This window comes from Bombina bombina, chromosome 1 (assembly GCF_027579735.1).
Source record: "Bombina bombina isolate aBomBom1 chromosome 1, aBomBom1.pri, whole genome shotgun sequence".
Taxonomy (NCBI): Eukaryota; Metazoa; Chordata; class Amphibia; order Anura; family Bombinatoridae; genus Bombina; species Bombina bombina.
Window position 1 is genome coordinate 288594013 of NC_069499.1, and position 16875 is coordinate 288610887.

General features: G+C 38.7%; 1 protein-coding gene across 3 annotated transcripts in view; it reads left to right on the top strand.

Annotated features, from left to right (window-relative positions):
• The window catches only part of FAIM (Fas apoptotic inhibitory molecule), a 48652-nt gene extending 34439 nt beyond the window's left edge, over positions 1-14213 (top strand). For all 3 annotated transcript variants that reach the window (XM_053698034.1, XM_053698033.1, XM_053698035.1), the window contains one exon: positions 13174-14213. In XM_053698034.1, the coding sequence (XP_053554009.1) occupies positions 13174-13323 (150 nt within the window). In that variant the 3' untranslated portion in view covers positions 13324-14213. The remainder of the gene's footprint in view (positions 1-13173) is intronic.
• The last annotated feature ends 2662 nt before the right edge of the window (positions 14214-16875 follow it).

A 16875-nucleotide genomic window follows, 5' to 3' on the forward strand; every position in this document is an offset into this window, starting at 1 on the left:
ACAAAAGAGAGGGTGGAAGAGAGAGCGCAAAAGAGGGGGAGAGAGAGCGCAAAAGAGGGGGGGAGAGAGAGCGCAAAAGAGGGGGGGAGAGAGAGCGCAAAAGAGGGGGGAGAGAGAGCGCAAAAGAGGGGGGAGAGAGAGCGCAAAAGGGGGGGAGAGAGAGAGAGTGCAAAAGAGAGGGGGAGAGATTGCAAAAGAAAGGGGGGAGAGCACAAAAGAGAGGGGGAGAGAGAGAGCAAAGGGTGGAACTGCTGTACTGCAAAAAATGGCCCATGTGAACGGGCTTTAGGACTAGTCATTTATATTTGATCAACTTTTCGGCTGTACTTTATTGGAAAAATAAAAATAATAATTACCTTAAAAATAGCAATTCAAATAGTTTTATTTAACTTAAACAATAACATTCTTTTTCATTTTTACTGCTTGCCCCTCTTTCCTCACACTTAAGTCCTTATGCAGATTTATTCAACTCCAAACTATTTTCTATTTATTGAGCTTCTTGAAATTGAGTAAGGGGTTGTGTACAAAGAATCACAGGGGAACAATGGGATTAAAGGGACAGTAAAGTCAAAAGTAAAAGGACATTGTACACTAAAATTTTCTTTGCATAAATGTTTTGTAGATGATCCATTTAGATAGCCTATCTGAGGTGTTTTTGTGACAATATATATATTTGCTGATTTTCAAACTCGTAACCAATCCCCAATGTTTTAGATATATACCGATGTCTACAGATTCCTGGTTGTGTAATGAGTCTTTTCATATGCAGGGGAGGGGAGGGGGGATGTCTGTTCTTACTGGTTTCCCATCCCCTTTCACTGGGTGTCCCAACTTAACCTCATCAACAGTGCTAAACTGGGAGCTTCAAAGTAAGTTTTTAAAAGGTTTTATACTGAATTTTTAGATCAGTATCTGTGCATATTATTCTTTATAGTAGTTTCTTTTACATGTATTATATGAAACTTGGTGTATACTGTCCCTTTAAACTAGGGTTGCACTATACCATTTTTTTTAAGACCGAGTACAAGTACAAATACTTTTTTCAAAAACTCGCCGATACCAATTACCGATACTTTTTTATATCATGTGACAGTTTACCAAGCATAATACAGACTAATGATTTAAGATACCTTCTATATAATTATATAGAACTGTAACTCAAGACATTATGAAATAATAAGTTTTATTTGATTGTTGTCACAAAGTTCACAGAACATGTTTATAAATAAAAAATATTACAATAAAATATATTAATAACAACAATAAATAACAAACGTAAAATCACAACCAACCAAAAGTGCAATACATTAAAAAATATAACAGTGCACTGTTTAATCATTGGGAACAACACTATGGGCTAGATTACATTTGACTGGTACGCTTTACCAATGCTCTCATTACATGTCTAACTCCATTAAAGCCTATGGAGTTGGAAATGTGAACAGAGCATTGGTAAAGTTTACCAATCAAATGTAGTCTAAATCTAGTCCTATAATTGTAGGTTGAGTGTTCATAGGAATTAACTTAATTTTTCCTATGAACACTCTTCCTGCAATTATATAAGCTAAGGACAGGACAGTATTGGCCTATTAGGAGATTTCCTGGTGGGCTGCAGCAGCTGTGGCTGGAAAGCTACAATTTAAAGGGGTGATTAATGGATGAAATTGGGTTGTAGGACTGCTATATAACATTAATATGACATTTGTATTTAATACAAAGTAATATAATACAAAGTAATGTAATTTAATTCTGAAAAAATATTGGGGAAGGAGTGTTCCCAGTAATCCCCTTTGAGAAACTCAAACGACTCAACGGAAAATAGGTCTTCATATTTTTCCAGGGCTGCTTTTTATTTCCAGTCCAGCCCAGTACAGTATGTTTTGAACATCATTGTGCAAAGATGAGAACTAGCAGTATTACAGGCAATCTAGCAATTAGAATAATTTTTCAAAAATTAGTGGCAAGTTCTTTTTATGGAAAAGAATCATCTCTGCATGTTCAGCTATGTCTGTTTCTGCTATCGGTAATGGCGTGTGACTCTAAGATGATAAATCTTTCACTTTCCACACTACTGCATGGAGCAGAAAGATATTTTTTGGGCCATTTTAGCCAGAGCTGGAAATCTCAGTTTATTAACTGCTCAGTACTTCAGTGGTTTGTTTGGACAAGGTACAGTGATCTCTCCTACAATAATACAAATAACAGCAATTTGTATTGGCAGAACAGAAGTGAACAATTTTTAGTTAAGTCTCCAATCCAGCTTAAAATGAAATGGCAATATGCAGTTTGAAAAAAACGCCACAAGATGGCGTATGGGTAGGAAGTGGAGGTATCGATTTAAGTATCTGAGCATTTTACAAGTACTCATGCAAATACTTTGTATCGGCACCGATACTAGTATCGTTATCGGGGCAACCCTACTTTTAATATTCATGATTCAGATAGAACATGCAATTTTAAACAACTTTCCTATGTACTTCTATTATCTAATTTGCTTTGTACACTTGGTATCCTTTGTTGAAAAGCATACCTATGTAGGCTTAGGAGCAGCAATGCACTCCTGTGAGCTAGATGTGGATTAGTTGCTGCACATATATGCCTCTTGCCATTGACTCACCCAATGTGTTCAGCTAGCTCCCAGTAGTGCATTGCTGCTCCTTGAACTAAGCATTTTTGATAAGTAAATCTGAAAGTTATTTAAAATTGTATGCTCTTTGCTGTGAAGAAGAGGCATATTTTTTCTGCAGACACAAATTCACGGTTTTGTGAACTACAAAACCAAGAATATGTGATATCTTCTAGACATTAACAGAATTAAATAACCAGAATATTAAACATGACAGCAATGAACCTTGTGGAGAGAATGTAAATGCTACATCATTAAAAACTATTATTTCAGGATTAAAAACCTTTGGATTATAATACATTAGAAATAGAAAACTAGATTTCTTTCCTATGGCATGGAGAGTCCACGATTTAATTTCAATTACTAGTGGGAATTCAACTCCTGGCCAGCAGGAGTAGGCAAAGAGCACCCCAGCAGAGCTGTTAAGTGTCACTTCCCTTACCCACTATCCTCAGTCATTCTCTTTGCCTCTTGCCATTGACTCACCTAATGTGTTCAGCTAGCTGTGCGAAGATGTGTCTGAAGATATTTAATCCTTTAATGGGGCCTTTTCCCTGCAAACAAGGATTGGGGTTATGCTGTGTCCATGTAAATTTCTTTAGTAAGAGCAATGGTGGCTTTTAACAGTTAGAAGGCGGCGAGGTGGTCCTTATTCTAACATCTATGCTACCCCTTTATAGAAAGCCAGGGTTAGTTATCCTGTCTTTTCTTTCTCTACAGGTCCCTGACAGATGTTGGTGAATCTATCACACCTAAAATGCTAGATCAACAGGTAAGTGCTCTTGCCTTCTAGGTATTGAAGGTCAGTTAATCCTCTGTGGCCATTATTGGGACATAACTATCTCCCTAAGCTGGAGTATTATTTTAGGCAACTCCGCTAGGGTACTGCACTGCTAGTGAAAGGGTTACGTTGATGTATTCAATTTAGTAACAAGGCTGGCTGTGAGACAGTTTGTATTTTTTTGTCAATGGGGCACATTAGGGGTTAATCTGATAAAAGCTTTATTATTTTCACCTATATTCATGTGACAATCAGTTGCTCTGTTTTATTTTTAACGGTGCAATGCTGCATACTCGAGCCTTTTTTCTAATACTGTAGCTCAGTTCCTAATTTTTCTAAGTTGCGATCACGTGACCGTACTTGCTCTTCCACTGCTACGGCTTTCTTGTCAGCTGGACATAAAGCGGAGCGCATTGCAGAGTGTTTAGCTGATTAACAAGCTGCACCGGATTTCTACTCCTTCTGAATCTGTGATATCGCATTTCAGCTTGTGGGACATCACGACTGGTCACTGGAGTAGGTCCTCAGCAAAGGCTGAGGTTTAGAGGTAACAATATTTTTTAAAGTACTACTCTGTCTCTGAGACTTAAAATACGTTTATTTTATTTAGTTGAAATAATCTTTATTGTCAGAAAGGAAGACAAGAGACATTATATCTAATACATCATGCTCCTAGTTCAGATAAACATATAATTATATTCATTATTACAGTCTCAGGACCTCTTATCATGTTCGATAAAGTTTTATAATTCCATATATCTGTCTCAAACAATGTGAGAAAGAGTTGGAGGATGAAACAACTTCTCTCAGCAATTTGTATATCCATCTGGCTTTCCCAATGTATCTCCATCATTACTGAAATCTCTGATAGTCTATAGTATCCTAGGAAAAGCTCCCACCCACTGAAGTTGCCTTCAGGCGTAGGAAATATATGAGGTCCTATTTATTTTCCTGAAGTAGGAAGGAAATTATCCATAGTCTTCCTTCCCCTCCCTTTTCTGTGTTTTCCTTTTATTTTAATAATTATAAACATTAAACATAAACTTTTGTAACTGTAAAACAATAAACTCATAACTGTATAACCTTTCACGTCGAGCAGAGAGAGAACCATCAAATTGTATCTAAGATGTATATAAGTTCCCCATAAAAAACTTAGTGGCAATAGGTTTAGGAGAGATCCCCTATCGTGTTATAACTCTTGAAAGACTTAAATCTCCCTTATCTCACTGTTCATTATCCAGTGGACCCAAATCTTTTGGAAATGTGTTGTGTTATCCTGCAACCAAGAGCAGATTCTGACATAGCATATATATTGTCTAACCTGTTAATCACTTCTGACCATGTTAGTGAACCTGTTCTCCAGTGTTTGGCTATACATATCCTCGTGGTTGTACAAATTATATTTATGAATATATTGGTAGCTAAGTTTAAGGATTCATCTGAGACATGCAAGAGGCGTTTATTTTATTTAAAGGTACAGTTTGTTTGTTTTTTCAAAGGGTTTCTTTGATATCTGTTCAAATTTTATTTCTATTGGGAATATATATTCAGACATGGACTCTGTAACAAATCTTGGAGTTAATTGGAGATCCAGGAAACAATAAATGTTTTGTATTGTTTGGAGACACAAGTTGTTACTCCTGTGCAACTTGGTACCACATGTGCTAATTAGGACGTTGTCATCTAAAGATAAGGGTACCCCCTCTGAGCCATATATCTCTCAGGATTAGGTTATCCCTGCCATGCCTCAGCTTTCCCCTCAAATGTCCCAAGCTTTAGCAGTTTTCACATGCGGTGCCCTGCAGTTCCTCACATCATCCTCCTGGGGGTGTTTATTTACAAGGAGATTTTGCTGTTCATATAACTTCTGCGGTTTCTGCAGCTTTGTCAGCTTTCCCTGTTGCTGGTAAGCGAAAGAGGAAATCTAAAAAAAATTCTGTCAGTAAGGGTTCTGACTCCGTTAAGGCTGCGTTGGTCAGTCTCTCTCATTTTTCTGACGAAGATGTTACCTCAGTGGTTTCTAAGGGTGAAATCTCTGACTGTGAGTCGGCTGCTATTTCATACACTAACATACATGTAGCTTTGAGAATTTTCAATGGGTCAACAGGTGTCCTAATAGATATGGGTTTGCACCACAATATTGGTTTTTTTTAATATTATTAAACTCAACATAAAATAACATTTAAAACAAACAAACAAACAAACAAACAAACAAGACATATCCAGTCCTATCAAGAATAATACTGAGAGACTGTGCATGAGTAACAGTCTGTCTGAACAGTGCCTAAATCCAGGGAGGTCCACTGAACTTGACTTCTGAAGTGCCCCAGTAGCTCAAGTAACCATCTCGCTCCACTAGGTACTAACTTGGACTTAAACTTCCTCTTAAGAGGGCTAAAAATGGAAGCGGTATGCAGTATTTGATAAAGTTTGATACCATATAACTTTTGTGGAAATTCAGGATTAGTCATTGTCAACAGGTCTCCATTATCAAAACAGATACAAATATTAGGTAACCCATGTCCCAATGTACAAGCAAGCCAGGCAAGAACTGCACACACAATTAATCAAGCAGGCATGCAGTAGCTGGGGAACATTAATACTGAGTATGAGTAAGTTAGGTGAAAACTGATAAAATAGTGGTATACCACTGTAAGACAAGTGGAGTACAGTGTTTATACAGCGGCTCTACACAGATGAAAGGTAACAGTTAATATATATGAATTATGTACTCATATTTGGGGTTTTATTATCTATATATAACTAAACTAGATTTACATCTAAATCAAATTAAACTAAACTGACCATAGGGAGTTTATGTGGGCTATCCTCAGATCATTTGTGATTTAGCATAAGTGTTATATAAGAAAACATTAGCACAGTCTGATTACTAGTAGTATAGCTGAAACATGTGAGTTCCTCTCGGGTCTAGTGTTACATAGTAGGATTATAAGATCACATAAAAGGAAACCAATATACAATTAAAACAAAGTAGGGAATAGAAAAATCAGACAGATACATAGAGAGTGTTGAAACCCACCTGCTTCCATATAAATGTCAGGCTGAGCACCATCTTAAAATAAGTTGCTGTTAGATCGCATCACTGAACTAAAGAAAGAGTGATGCAATACTAAAGCAACCACTAGAGGCCCCCAGAGATTAACAATCCATTCATTTTGCGATGAGTTGGAGTATAGAAATTATAAAATAATACATAGCACATTTTACAAGACTGTCCATCTCAAAGATTGGAGATAGCCAGGGCAGCTATGAATGACTGAATTGACCATCCTAAATTTTGAATTCAACAGGGCACTGGGACTCACTGAGAACAACCAGCCGTTTCCACCGACATGAATATTAAATAGATCTCCAGTTCCCAGGAGAACAGAGTGATTGATTGATAGGGAGCTAAAAAGTAAAACAGAAAACAACAAAAACAGTAAAACAACTGAAATCAAATATATGGATAACAACAGCACATACACACAATTGGCACCCTGTGAGTTAAAAGGGCTCCCGGTAGTTATACAAGAATATTAAAGTTGACATTAGTCTTTTATCACAGGGTGTTAAGAGAGTCAATTCTGCTCCATGTATAGTCAGAATGCCTATATGAACATAGCGTTAGAGCAGGTATCTGGAAACAGTAATGTCTGCAGAGTCGGATCTGTTTTTTCTTTTCTTTTTTTTCCCCTTTTAATGATGGCATGTGGTTTGATGTCTTAGCCAACATCCATATTTACCAGGTGTTAAGCTCTATGACGGGTCACCTCTCATGAGGTTAGGGAAGGTGATTAAACTGACCCGTGGTGGCTTTATCCCTATTGTCAGTCAGCCAATGCCCATTGTTCTACAGATAAACCGTATGTTATTCTCCACATGAGGGCCAAGGTTGTAGGCATCTGTAAATGTCATGGTTTCAGAAAGGAGTGTTAGCTGAGTAGCCAAAGATCTTGATCCTCTGAGTGAACCGTCATCCTGTAGCTGGTGTACAGTATGGTAAAGTGCGCTCTTCAATGACTGTTGAGAGGGCAAGTGAGTGCCAGGATACTGTGATGTTCCGCACTGGCACCGTGACTCTTATGTCTGTGATGATCCCATCCTCCCTGTTTTTTGATAAAGAGCAGTGGTCCGGCAGAGTTGGATTGTGCAGCTGTGGCCATATCTGCCGCTCCTGCAAACTCTCATTGTGCTCTGACTGGGGCATCTCTGGAGTGGTACAAACTTTGTAACGGAATAGGTCTGCTGGGAATTGGTGCCATTTTGAAGAGGGACGTGGGGGGTTCCCGACCCGAGCTTCGGACAACAATTGTTGTAAAGTAAGTTCCAGCTTGTCTAATGCCGGTAGGAATAAGTCTTTTAGGGAGGTGATCATGTCTCCGATCCGGAGTTCCTTTTCAGTATGGAAGGTATCCATTTTTGTTCCTTGTACCGATTATGCTGCGTACAACATGCAGCACTGTCACCAGTACTTCTCTCTCTATTCTCTATATTTAGTTATAATGCCTTCCGGGGTAGAAGTGTTGGAATTACTTCTATCTGCTAAGTGTTCCCGGACAGCTTGCCTGTCAAGGGAGAGGCAGATGGCGTTGATAGATGGCTATTTAGTAGAAATTAAAAGTGGATTTCTACAGAGCTGATGAGGCTTGCGGCCATCTTGGAGAGCCACCCACCGGAAGTCCCCCTGTTTTCAAGAAAATGTTTCCTGTTACTGATTCTGTTTGTGAATCGTAGGCACTGTACCTGAGGGTGCTATACCCACTCTAGCCAAAAGTACTACTATCCCTCTCGAGAATAGTGCTTTTTTCAAGGACCCTATGGATAAAAAAAAAATGGAAGCCTTTTTAAGAAAGATATACATTTATCAGGGTTTACTATGGCAACCAGTGGCAAGTATTGCTTCGGTTGCAGGTGCGAAATTTTATTGGTGTGACTCCTTGTCTGATCTAATTCAGAGGAGACTACTATAGAGGAGGTCCAGGATAGGATCAAGGCTCTAAAGCTGGCTAGTTCTTTTATCTGTGATGCTAGCATGCAAGTGGTTAGGCTCGGAGCCAAAATTTCTAGTCTTGCGATTTTAGATTGCAGAGCTCTGTGGCTAATATCCTGGTTGGCAGATGTCATATCCAAATCCAAACTTTTGTCTTTACCATTTATGGGGAATTTCTTTTTTTTTTTTTTTTTTTTTGGACATGGTTAGCTGAAATGATTTCAGAAATTACTGGAATTTCCTTCCTCAAGACAAGAAGGGTAGACCTAAGGGTCGACAGAATTCTAATTTTCAAGGGAAAAAACTCTTTCTCTTCCAAGCTGGAGCAATCCAGGACTTCATGGAGATCCGGTCAATCTTGGAATAAAGGGAAACAATCCAAGTTATCTTCCTCTGAAACTAAGTCAGCATGAAGGTTTCGCCCTCAGGTACGTGTCAGACTTTTCTTCTTTGAACTAGCTTGGATCCGTGATGTCCCAGATACTTGGGCTGTGGAAGTAGTATCCCATGGATACAGGATATGGTTCAAGTCTTGACCCTCTAGGGGCAGATTCATCCTGTCTAGGTTATCTGCAAACCAGGTGAAAAGAGAGGCCTTCTTAAACTGCGTAAGGGACCTATCTTCTTTGGGAGTGATTGTTCCAGTTCCCGAGGTGTAACAGGGTCAAGGATTGACTCAAATCTTTTTGTGGTTCCCAAAAAAGGGAATTTTTTGACCCATATATGGACCTCCAGTGTCTCAACAAATTTCTCAGGGTCCCATCCTTCAATATGGAGACTATTCGTTCTATTCTTCCTTTGGTTCAAAAGGGTCAGTTCATGACTACCATAGACCTGAAGGACGCGTATCTTCATGTTCCCATTCACAGGGAACATCACCAATTTCTGCAATTTGCCTTTCTGGACAAACATTTCCAATCTGTTGCTCTTCCCTTTGACATTGCTAGGGCTCCTCAAATCTTAAGATTCTAGGGGCTCTTTTGGTGGTGGTCAGATCTCGGGGAATAGCAGTGGTCCCATACCGGGAGGACATCTTGGTTCAAGCCCATCTTTTTAGTTAGCAAGATCTCATACCGAGATGATATTGTCTATTCTATGTTCCCACGGGTGGAAAGTGAATCTGAAATAGAGTTTCTTGTTCCAGACACCAGGGTGTGTTTCTTAAGAACAATTGTAGACTCTCTGTCCATGTAGATTTTTCTGATGGATGTCAGAAAATCCAAACTTCTGACTTCTTGCCTTTCACTTCAGGCCTCTGTCCATCCATCCGTGGCTCAGTGCTTGGAAGTAATTGGTCTGATTGTTGCTTCTATGGATATCATTCCTTTTGCTCGGTTCTATCTGAGACCCTTTCAACTATGCATGCTCAGTCAATGGAGCGGAGACCACTCTGATCTCTAGCAGAGGATAGCTCTGGATCCTCTAAAAAGAGATTCTCTTTCCTGGTGGATTTTGCAGGACCATCTGTCTCTGGGTACATGCTTCCTGAGACCTTCCTGGGTGACTGTGACCACAGATGCCAGCATGTCAGGCAGGGGAGCAGTTTGGGGGTCTTTAGACTCTAGAGGAGTCTTCTGTTCCCATAAACATTCTCGAATTGAGAGCAATTTACAATGCCTTAAAAGCCTGGCCTCAACTAGCTTTAGTCCGGTTTATCAGATTTCAACCGGACAATATCACCTCGGTGGCATATATTAACCACCAGGGAGGAACTCGGAGTGCCTTAGCAATGAAGGAGGTGACTTGCATTCTCGAGTGGGCGGAGTCTCATGATTGCCTCATCTCTGCCATCTACATCCCAGGGGTGGACAACTGGGAGGCAGATTTTCTAAACATGCAGACCTTTCATTCTGGGGAGTGGGCTCTCCATCCGGAAGTATTCTTAAAGATAACCCTCAGATGGGGGGTTCCGGAGTTGGTTCTGATGGTGTCACAGCTAAACGCCAAGCTTCCAAATTGCGCTTCAAGAGATCCAAAGCCGATGTGATAGATGCTCTGGCGGTGCCTTGAAACTTCAGTCTGGCATACCAATTTACAACCTCCCGCCCCGTTTGCTCTCCTTCTTTGAGTCAATGCTCGTATCAAGCAAGAGAGAGCATCTGTGAGTCTAATAGCTCCTGCCTGGCCTCACAGGATTTGGTTCGCGGATCTGGTAAAGATGTCATCTCTCCCCCCTTGGAGGTTGCTTCTGAGGAAGGACCTTCTACTTCAAGGTCCCTTCCTTCATCCAAATCTAGATTTTCTGAAGCTGCCTGCTTGTAGATTGAACGCCTAGTTTTGGCTAGGCGTGGTTATTCTGAGAAAGTCATTGATAGTATGCTTCAGACTCGTAAGCCTGTTACTCATACTTGGTGCGAATCGAAAGGTTTCTCCTGGAGTCGGGTGAGGGTTCCTCACATCTTGTCCTTTCTTCAGGAGGGCCTGGAGAAGGTTTTGTCAGTCAGTACTCTGAAGGGTCAGATTTCTGCACCGTCTATCCTTTTGCACAAACGTTTGGCAGATCTGGCAGATGTTCAATCCTTTGTTCTGGTCTTGGTCATTATCAGGCCTGTGTTTAAACATGTTGCTCCTCCTTGGAGCCTTAATCTTGTTCTTAAAGTTTTGCAGAATGCTCAGTTTGAGCCTATGCATTCGATTGATATTAAGTTATTATCGTGGAAGGTTTTGTTTCTACTTGCTATTTCGTCAGTGCGATTTACCTTTCCTTATTTTTCATGTGGATAAGGCAGTCCTTCGTACTATATTGGGATTTCTTCCCAAAGTAGTATCAGATCGCAACATCTGACAAGAAATTGTTGATCCTTCTTTTTGTCCAAATCCATCTTCACAGAAGGAATGTCTGTTACACAACCTGGATGTTGTGCATGCTCTAAAATTTTATCTACATGCAAAGATTTTTTCGGCAGTCTTCTGCCCTGTGCATTGTTTTCGCTGGTAAGCGTAAGGGTCAGAATGTCTCTTCTACTACTCTTTCTCTCTGGTTGAGAAGTGTTATCCGATTAGCTTATGAGACAGCTGGACAACAACCTCCTGAGAGAATTACAGCTCATTCCACTAGGGCTGATTTTTCTTCCTAGGCTTTCAAAAGTGAAGCATCTGTGGAGCAAATCTGCAAGGCGGCTACTTGGTCCTCATTGCATTCTTTTTGCAAATTCAAATTTGATTCCTTGGCTGAGGCTTCTTTTGGGAGAAAGGTTCTTCAAGCGGTGATGCCTTAGGTCCAGCTGTCTTGTTCTCCCTCCCTTTCATTCTGTGTCCTCTAGCTTAGGTATTGGTTCCCACTAGTAATTGGAATGTAATCATGGACTCTCCATGCCATAGGAAAGAAAACAAAATATATATATTGAATTTATGTCAATGCAATATAGTAACATAGTCATGTGATAAAGTATATGTACTGCTGAAAGTAGTGACAACACACTTTGATCTTAAATTTTCATCAAATAAACAATTTAGTGTTAGGCACAGGTAATATATTGTATTGCCTTAGTTTAATAACAAGAAGTAACAGAAAACGTAATAAATTAAAACTTTTTATAAGTTTGGAGTAATGTTTGAGCCCATTTTCTATATGTAAAAATGTTATGTTTTTACACAATTTATTGTCATTGCTGAAAAATACTACAGAGGGCATGTTTAAAAGTGTAAAGATTTTTAATGTTTACTGTCCCTTTTAAAAGGGACATCATTTTTTTTTTCTTTCAAACATATGGAAGAGCAGCAGTTAAACATGTTAACATTATTTTTTTAGGTGCGTTAAAAATGGTTAGTTAAATGCTGTGTAAATTGATTTTATTTAGCCTAGGGCAGTAATGGCAAACTTTGGCACTCCAGAAGTTTCAGAACTACATTTCCCATCATGCTTAGTCACTCAAGTCTAGCCAAGCATCATGGGAAATGTAGTTCTGAAACATCCAGAGTGCCAAGGTTTGCCATTATTGGCCTTGGTAAATCCATTTTTTAAAAAAAATAAAGCTGTTTAATGCATTTTTTAAGTATTATGCCCCATTTTCAGTATTTGGAAGCATCTGAAGATATAAAAAATTGTTCTCCATTCTTATTAATGAAATGGCAGAAAGTTTCCAGAGTTTATTTGGCAAATTGAAGTTTTCAAATACGCAGTGGTGCCTGTTTTACATTTCTAGCTGTACCAATAAATCTTGAAAGATACATGAATAAATGTTAGTACTGTTTAATGGTGTAGTAAATTGTAAGCCAATCAGAATTGGTCATATTTGGATCAACTACCTTAGCACCACTGTATTAGGTTAGAATTATCAAATAGATGTTTGTTTGCAACATTATAATTCTGGTCTAGTGCCTGAAGAAAGTAATCAGACTATGGATTGTATACATAAAGATCTGAGTAATTATGTTTATTGCATAGTTGGCTATGTTGCTGCTGAAGTCAAACCTTTTCTAAAATTTGTAAAAAAACTTGTACCGCTGTAGAAGTTTGTCACGTTTTTCTTGCATTTCTATTTTGTCACTTTTGAAAATGAGTTTATGTGGTTATTTTATCTCATCTTGAGAGGTAAATAAGGGCCTATTAAAACCCCTGCCAGTGAAAAGGTTAATGGATTTCAAAGCAATTGATGTCCCTTTGGTAGTAATAACAAAATGAAATAATTGGATACTTTTCAGGTACTGCAGGGCTATGATTAATTAGTTCCCTTATTATACCTTCATTTAAAATAAGAATCTAGGTCTTAAGTGTCTATTAAAAAATACTGCATCTTTCTGTTGCTAATACTTTAATTCTGATTCCTGCAGGGTGAGTTTGTAGAGGATGGCACAGAGACACATTTCAGTATTGGGGACCATGATTGCTGCATCAAAGCCGTTAGCAGCGGGAAAAGGCGAGAAGGAATCATTCATACCCTTATAGTGGATGAGCGAGAGATCCCAGAGACTGTGGAATAGCAGAAGAAACCTTTAGTGTCCTTCAACAAATGACAATCAGGGATAGAACTCTTACTACTGCTCTGGGTCTTAATTAAGCCTGACTTCCCCATCACAGATAGAGCTTGCAATGCACAAGCACTACATAGCTTTGCATTGATGGCTCCTATGTGATAAGGTTAGGCTGTCATTGCTGTTGTGATATATTAATAGGTTTTAAATATATGAAGCAGTCCAATAGCATTCTATAAGGTAAATGCTCAGAAATAAGAATTCTATAGATATATTACTGAACAATGGATACGTGGGTCTGTTAGCAGCTTGTGAATTAATCTCTACATGCCGGTAAAATATTTCAGGCAGACACATAGAATGATCTAGGAGAAGGATGAAGAGGTGGTGATCTTTGGCACAGTAAAATACATTCTTTGGCCTATTTATTATCAAGACACTACAATATGTTGAAGAGACACTGCAAAGACCATATTTAAGAGGAATTGGAAAGATAGAAGAAAATTTGCCACCACATTTCCTGTACTACAGGCAACGAAATGTTAAATAAATAGCCTGTGATCATGTTTTTTCTACATTTTTTACAGAACTTTATTTTAAGAATTAAGAGGTTTTTATTATGTTTTTATGTGTTTAAATTGTAAATGCATTTTTGCCCCTGCTAATGAATATGCTGTTGTGATATTAACAGCTTCTGGAAATTCAGGTCAGTCTTATAATATTACTTTGTAATTGATGGGGTTCTAATGTACAGATTCAGCAACAAGACTAGGACGAAACTCAACAGTTTGCTAAATTAAAGGGGCATGAAAGACAAAATAATAAAAGACGACAAAATGTATTTTGTTTTTTTTATTGATGTTTCTTACGGAATAAACGTACTTTTGTTTTTCAGGTTATAGAGGCTTGTCTCTGTTTACAGACACAGCTGTAACACTTGTCAGCTGGTATCAGTTGTTTGCGAAAACATTAATCTCAGGTTGAAACCAATAAAGTCTTCAGCAGAGATATATTCTCCTTTATTTATTGGCGGCATTAGTTCCATTTCTTCCTGTTTGGTTTAGGTAGGCTGGGTCAGGCATTTCTATTGTTCTTCTCTTTTAATAGATTACAATAGAAGATGTAACCTACTTTGGTACAGCATACTCAATGAGGCAAGAGCTAAAAAACTTGGTCAGTGCTGCCATTTTTTTCATGCAGGCTTCTCCCTACACAAGTTTCCTGTGGGTTTGTTCCGAATGAATTTATTAACTTGGTCACTCACGGGCTGTCCCCATTTGTTTGTTACTCATTTTTATATAGCATAGTCCTGCAGGAGTAGTTGCCTGTATTATTTTTAAATGGAGTGTTTTTTCATAGCTGCTTCCTCTGATACTCTGTGGGCTGTGAGTAATTTATTTGGGCTTGTTTTCACCTGTTTGTATTTTTTTTTTTAATATTGGTGTCCTACTGTCTACATTCCCCTACCCTTTAAAGGGACAGTCAAGTCAAAATTTCATGATTCAGATAGGGCATGCAATTTTAAACAATTTTCCAATTTACCTTTATCATCAAATTTGCTTTTTTTCTCTTGTTATTCTTTGTTGAAAGTTAAACCTAGGTAGGTTTATATGCTAATTTCTAAGCCTTTGAAGGTCGCCTCTTATCTCGGTGCATTTTGACAGATTTTCACAGCTAGACAGTGCTAGCTCACATGTGTCATATAGATATTGTACTCACTCCCATTGAGTTAGATGAGTTGGTACTGATTGGCTAAAATGCAAGTCTGTCAAAAGAACTGAAATAAGGGGGCAGTCTGCAGAGGCTTAGATACAAGGTAATCACAGAGGTAAAAGGTGTATTATAACTGTGTTAGTTATGCAAAACTGGGGAATAAGTAATAAAGGGATTATCTTTTTAAACAATACATTTTTTGGTGTAGACTGTCCCTTTAACAGGCACTTATATTATATGCTTTTACATAAGTGCTGTGCTTTTCTCTCTGTATGCACAGCATATTCATAGTTCTAATAATAGTTTTCTGTTTTACAGAGTCATGATTATGAGCTATGTTGAGGCCCGGTTCCCCTCCGAGTACAGTGCTTGTTCGAGGGATGTATTGGAGTATGGTTTGTGATACAATGGTTTTGCCTCATAGTAAATCCTTCATAGGCCCTCTGTAAATTCGGTCACAGGGACTCGTCTTTTGCCTCCATTTACAGATCGACGTTATACTCCTATTTCCATTACCTCTGCTGATATGTTTCAGTACTGGTTTGGCTGCCTGCTACTTGCTTAATAGTGGACGAGTGTCTATGGGTATGTTTTATATTTTTATATATAGACACTCGTATAGCTTTGATTATGGGCAATTTTAAAAAGTTTCTTTATATATGTGTATGTGTCTATGGCCTTGGGACAGATACTCACTATTCCCCTTGCTTTTGTGCGCAGTTTTTTTTATATATAGACTCTGATATAGCCATATTGTGGGCACTTTTAATTGTTAAAAATGTATCTATATATTATGTATATTTAGCCCTGGGACAGAATATCACTAATACCCTTGCTTTGTACAAATATATAAGGGAGTCTTAGGGAGGCAGACTCTTTCTGCCAAGCCAGCTGTAGTAGCTTAATGATTAGCTCAGCTACCTAGCAAGCAAAAGGTTTGGAAATTGAATCCAGCTGCAGCTACTTGCACCTTAATTGTGCCTTCACAAAGTTGGTTTTAAAAATCTAGACTGAACTATGTATCTATATTAATTATATCTGTAAACACATAGTTAAATCCCATATTTATCGCTATATTCATTACACTAGCACGTAATGTAAACAACATAAAAATCATATGGGATATAACTATGTGTTTATATTATAAAGAGTGTACTGTCACTTTTAATTTTAAGACTATGGGGCCGATTTTATTATGTGTCTGGCGGACATGATCCGCTGTAGCGATCTTTTCCGCCATACATCAATAAATGCCAGCAGCATACACTGTCGGCATTTATCATTGCACAAGCAGTTCTGGTGAACTGCTTGGTCACGAATCTGCAGGGGGCGGCATTACACAATCGGCCGCTACAGGGGGTGTCAATCAACCCGATGATATACGATTGGGCGGATTGCTGTCCGCCGCCTCAGAGCAGCCTGACGTGTTGAGAAGGAGCAGCCTGAAGGCTCGCGTGGGATCGGGTATACGGCCTCGTTCGGCCCGTGATAAACCGCCCCCTGTGTATTCTGTTTAGGGTAACTTCGTGATGTCAGAGGAGGTGGGGTTTGAGGGAGGTATTTAGGTCTGCTACATCTGCAACAATTTATGAATGATTAAGGACTGATTGGTCCGAAACGTTGCTGGTTTTAATTTTTGTTGCACTTTCAATAAATTTTGAATTTTTAAGTGGTTCTGCTGCCTCTGACTTTTTATAATATCGGAAGTTAAGCAGGGCCATGCCTTGTCAGTACCTGAAAAAGAATAATATTAAGGTTCTGGGTAACCTTTTGTCTATAACAGAGCTCAGGGTATGGCAGTGCTTTCGCCACACAAATTCATTACTTGAATGATATCTTGGTACTTAC